The sequence below is a fragment of the Myzus persicae genome, unplaced genomic scaffold (genome assembly GCF_001856785.1).
Source record: "Myzus persicae strain clone G006 unplaced genomic scaffold, MPER_G0061.0, whole genome shotgun sequence".
NCBI classification, from domain to species: domain Eukaryota; kingdom Metazoa; phylum Arthropoda; class Insecta; order Hemiptera; family Aphididae; genus Myzus; species Myzus persicae.
The window spans coordinates 594,211-600,388 of record NW_019100471.1 but is presented as its reverse complement, the minus strand read 5'-3'; the positions used below and the strand labels follow the sequence as shown (position 1 = coordinate 600,388).

General features: G+C 42.4%; 1 protein-coding gene across 1 annotated transcript; it reads left to right on the top strand.

Moving 5' to 3' along the window:
• The first annotated feature begins 184 nt into the window (after positions 1 to 184).
• On the top strand, positions 185 to 4,386 carry LOC111026373 (POU domain protein CF1A). Its single transcript, XM_022304451.1, has one exon. The coding sequence runs from the start codon at positions 848 to 850 to the stop codon at positions 2,165 to 2,167; it is 1,320 nt and encodes a 439-aa protein (XP_022160143.1). The 5' UTR covers positions 185 to 847; the 3' UTR covers positions 2,168 to 4,386.
• The last annotated feature ends 1,792 nt before the right edge of the window (positions 4,387 to 6,178 follow it).

The window sequence follows — 6,178 nt, the reverse complement described above, 5'->3', positions numbered from 1 at the left end:
CCTGGGCGTGCACGCTCGGCCGGCGGCGGGGGAAACACCGCGGCGCGCACCCCGCGGTCCCCGCCGCACGATGGGTCTCGCTCTCGCCGGTCGTGGTCTCTCGCTCGCGCCCCCAATCCCCACCACCTGCGTGCGGCCGTACAGCCGGAACGCCACCTCGCGCGCGCCGGCAGCCGCTCTCTGCGGACCTCCGCCGCCGATCAGTCCGTATACGTACTGCGCGCCGGCCGCTATGTGAACGGTTCACGCGCGTGTGTGTGACTTGTGTGATTTTTTTTTCTCCCAGAACGCTGCGACCGCCGCAGAACATTACCGCCGTAGTACACCTATGACACTACGCGTCGTCGGTACGATTATAATATATTTTATTCGTTCGCAAAGCATGCGCCACTACACGATACGACAATAATAATAGTTATATTTTAGTCGTGTTCGTTTGTCATTTTTTTTAGTTTTTTAAATTTTTTTTTTTACGTTTTTTCGCTTTTAACGCCGCGCGCGCTTGTCATATCCGAGAGAGTCGGCGCGACGCGTCGCGATAAGGATTTTTCTCGTCCCGGTTTCGTGGTGAGAACCGAACGATAAAATATAACAATAATAACAATTATTGTATATTTTTATTGTTTTTGCGGTGAAAAAAAATCGCAAGTTTCCGAGGACGTCGTCGTCGCGTGAAAAAAGTGCGCGCGCGCCGCGCGTACCCACCGCACACGCGTGCGGTGAAACAGTGAAATTTTTTTTTTCTTCATAGACCAGTGCACGAAAAACGTTCGCAATTACGGACCTAACGATCTACCCGCGCAGTGTTCGGGGCGCGTCGGTTGAATGTGATTGGAAAGCGCGGGTGATGGCCACCACGTACCTGCCGGTGGGCAGTGGCGGCGGCGGCGGTGGCAACGGCCCCGGCTCCGGTGACCTGGACGGCATGGGCGGCATGTCGGTGGTCAACCAGCCGGGCGGCCCGTACCAGCAGCCGTCACCGTCACCGCGTGGCGGCAACGGCCAAGACCACCCGGCCGGCGAGCTGAAGTACATGCCTCCCGGTCAGCACCACCATCACCACCACCATCACCATCAAGTTCCTACGTCCCCGTCGCCGGTGTCGCTGTCGGCCGCGGCCAGTTGGGTGGACCCGTGGGCCGCGTCCATGAGCATGCACCAACACCATCCACACCACCCGCACCACCCGCACCAGGGACTGGACATCAAACCGCCGCCAGACATGCGAGCCGTGACCGGCGGCGGTGGTGGAGGCGGTGGCGGCGGAGGCGGTGGCGGTGGAGGTGCGCAGTCCTGGCACACGGGACCGCCGCCGCCTGTCGTCTCGGCCGGCCACTATAACGGCAGCGGGTCCGGGTCGCCGCAACTCGGCCACCACGGCGCGTACCACGTGATGAACGGCATGCTTGGCCACACGCACCCGGCCGTCCAGATGCACGGCCACAGCCCGTCTTACCCGCAGCAGCACGATCCGCAATCGCCCGGCGGCGAGGAGGACGCGCCCACGTCCGACGACCTCGAGGCGTTCGCCAAGCAGTTCAAACAACGCCGGATTAAGCTGGGCTTCACGCAGGCTGACGTGGGCCTGGCGCTTGGCACGCTCTACGGGAACGTGTTCTCGCAGACCACCATATGCCGGTTCGAGGCGCTGCAGCTGTCGTTTAAGAACATGTGCAAGCTCAAGCCGCTGCTGCAAAAGTGGCTGGAGGAGGCGGACTCGACGACGGGCTCGCCGACCAGCATCGACAAGATCGCGGCGCAGGGTCGCAAGCGCAAGAAACGCACTAGCATCGAGGTGTCCGTCAAGGGGGCCCTGGAGCAGCACTTCCACAAGCAGCCCAAGCCGTCCGCGCAGGAGATCACATCGCTGGCCGACTCGTTGCAGCTGGAGAAGGAAGTGGTGCGCGTGTGGTTCTGCAACCGGCGGCAGAAGGAGAAACGCATGACGCCGCCGAACACCATGGGCGGCCCGCAAGACGGCAATGGTATGATGGACGGCGGCCTGGGCGGCGGCGGTGGTGGCCCGATGGGCCACGGCGGCCTGCACCAGGCCTACCATCATCAGGACCACGTTATGCACGGCTCGCCGATGGGACCGCACTCGCACTCTCACAGCCCGCCGATGCTCTCGCCGATCGGCAACCATCAGTCGCTTGCGGCCCATTAACGTTTCGCCCAGTGGGACGTTGAGTACTCACGGCACCTGGCTAAGATGCAGCAACATCAGCAGCAACACCAGGAATGCACGTAGTACTGTTGTTTACTGTTTCGAACAACGTCTCGCTGAGGGCGATTTAAAAAAAAATAATTATACGTGTGTACGTCGCGTAGCAGCAACAGCAACAGCAACGGCAACAGCACCAGCAGCATACGCACGAAAAGCGTGTGCGTGGTTTTCCCGGTATGTCATTATATCTTGGAAATCGCGTTCGACTGCGCGCTGTATGTGTCGCTGCACCGCGATGGCACATTATATATTATTTTTACCAATTCGACTATACATAAATATATATAAATAAAATATTAATATTAATTTACAAACGCGGATCGTATATATTATATTGATGATGATTATAATATTGTATGAAATATATGATATAATAATAATAATTATTATTATTATTTTAATAATATTATAATATTGTAAAAGTAGTGCTCGCCGTAAACTGCACTGCAAAAATCGCGTACGACGGCCGGAGCGCATAACAAACAACATTGCCTATATATAATACATTATATGAAAATATATTTTCCGTAAACATTATTATTTTTTTTTTTTTCCAATCGTTATTAAATATATAATATATGTGTATATAATAATTGTTATTATATTATATACGCGTACGGTATAACGATGATAAGACGATGTCGATGACGATGATGATAATAATAATGAATAACGAATGATGATAATGAAGATGATAACGAAGACCATCGGCACCTACCCTGCACAATATTATTTGTATAAAAATACAAAACGACGGCGAGATGAAGACTTACGACCGACGAGCGCAGAATCGTCTTCGGACGACGTCGTGGCGGCGAGACCCTATATTGTGTACCAGATTAGTCACCGAGTACGAGAACAGTCACCGAGTACGAAAAGTCACCGAGTACGGGAGAATTCACCGAGTACGAGAGAAGTCACCGAGCACGAGTAGTCATCGCCGGGCAAGTACCTACAGGACGGACCAGAGCCATCGATCGACACTGTCTTCTATCGCACTGTGATATATATCGATTAATTCTTTTAAGTTTGTTTTTTTCCGTCTTAATTATCTTCCCCGGACAATTAGTAGGTACATTATTATACCTAATAGTATATAACTTCTCAGACATGTATACGCACACACCCCCTCACACCCACACATACCGCGGTCCAGGTACTGTGGTTAGCCCATTATTGTTGTAGGCATTTTTTCCCGGTTTTCCGAAAAAATTCGGCACGACATCCGAGGCACCATGCCCTCCCCCCCTAAACCACTCGAGGTACTCTATACACCTAAAGTCAGACGCCTCAAACCGCACTGAAAAACAATCGATCTCATCACACATATACCTGCACAATATTATATTATATTAATAGGTGTAATATACATAAATAAACGCGGAATGAAAATTATATAAAACAACGGTAATGGCAGCCTCAAACTTTATTCCGTTTACAAGACATTTAATAAGCTTAATAATATAATATTTGCAGGGGTGCTGTTCCGTAAATTGGGTTTTTCGTGGGTCTTCCTTTGTATTACAAGTTCCTCGCCGGTTGTGCACGGCTGCCGCAGTTTTCCAAAACACTTGTTCGTCGCTCGTTTACCTCCATATACCTCTCGAGCATGATGTAATAAAAAATACACTTATATATACATGATATAGGCTCCCCAAAATTTCGTCATACCCACATATACCTGCAGAGGTACTTTTAGGTGGTACATCGCGTAAACTTACTAAAATATTACATCCTTTCGGTCCATCTGCAGCCGGCTCATACCTGTACCACACGCATATATCATAATATAATATATATATATATATATATGCTACATACCAAATATTATAAATAAAATATTATATTATATATATAAATTATTATCATGTGTATATATATATATATATGAGCCTAGCTATGTATACTCGACGTACATAGGTACCTATGTATACGATAGTAATAGTAATAATAATAATATTCGAAAACCGGTTCGTTTCGAACGATTCATAATTTTTGTCCATATTTTTTATTTTTCTCCCGCCGCACCGTTCGGTCGCTCTCGCTCACTCCTTTTTATTCGTGATTTATGTGACGGATGAAAAAAAAAACCGAAAAAGGTAATAATAAAATTACCCCGAAAATATAATAATAATAATAGTAATAATATATATACATAACCCGGCCGGCAGCATAGTATATAATATAATATAATATAATAAATATATATATATGTATGTACACACATACGTGTACATCATACCCGCCGACATATATTTCGTGTGTAATATATAATATAATATTATTATTATTATTATGTGTGTGCAAGTGCGTTCACGACGCTTTTTTTCCTATACATAATATTGTTATGTACACTTTTTCTTCGTCTTCTTCTCCTTCTTGTTCATTTTTTTACGATCACCCTCCAAATATATTATCGGTCCGCGTATATAGGTATATATAAACGTTATATTAATATAAAATAGCATATTATCCGAATAAATCAACCCGCCGCCGCCGCCGCCGCCGTACCTGCCTTTATATAGACAATAATAATAAATTTAAACTCTGAAGATAAATTTCTATTCCGTTACATTACACGGGTTACAAGACGTGTGTGTATGCATGTGTGCAGCAAGGTATATAACAATATAATATATAATACATGAATAGGTTTAATAATGAGTCTTAAGATAATAATTATAATATATATGTGTATAAGCACCGGCACAAGTTTTGGCGAAATGTCCAAATATGTGCAAGAAGTAAATATACCTATAAAGGTACATTATACATTTAATATAAATAATTAGGTATACAGAGTGTTTCGGTCGATATGCACATATATATTATGTTTTATACTATACACAATATATTATTATTGATGACCTATATATACGGGATATTATGTGTTTCCACCGTGCGCTTTTGTATTTTGTAACGAATTTATCGAAAAATATTATTATTATTACTATTATTATAAGTGTATATACTTACCTGTATGTACGTACGCGCATAATGTAATAATGTACAATATTATTGTGTCGTAGGTGTGTGTATACGCTGTTTATCTCATTTTTTGATTATAATTTATTATTATTATTTTATTTTTTTTTTTTGTTATTTTTAACGATTTATTTTTAGTTGTAATAATCGCATATATCTACAATATAATATATATATATAATACACCCTCAAGTGTTGATCGATAAATTTCAAAATTGTTATCCAATAGCGAAAATTTTTTTTTCTTTCAAAAAACACTCAATTAGTCGTTAATGTTCGAACATAATATAATTGATGCTATATTATTATTATTATTATTTATTTTTAAAAAGAAAAGGAAAGAAAAGACGGGAAAATAATAATCGTAATATTATAAAAATATACGCATACATGTATACATTTAGCCGATAACAAAAAAAAGTAAATTAAGGTACAAGATCTTTTTTGTAAATACGAAAATAGATGTGTAAATAAAACTGTGTAGTTAGATGAATATATTATCATTCACGAAATATATAGAGAAAATAATAAAATACACTTTTGGAACGTGTAATTTTTGTTTGTTCGTATATATAATATTATGTTTTTAATAAAAAATAAATTTAAAAAAAACAATTGTGGAATTAAGTCAAAAAAACATTATCTGTTGATGTTTTTTTTTATTTATTAAATTTATATGTGTTGTATAAAAAAAAAATGGGATATAAAAACGATTTGAAATAAAAATTTGAAAACAGAAAAACCAAAGGAATTTTTTATCAAAAGTTGTGCTTCTTACACAAGTGCCTATATATCATATTATTACAATTATTTATTGTGTGTATTTCAGCCATGCCTGCAATAGGTACTACACAATAAAACATTACTATATATTGTATACATTATAATAATATGCATTGATCGAAGTCGATCTACGGTCGTTCGTTCCCTGCTTTATATGGTCTTAAAAAAATAAGATTATATTAT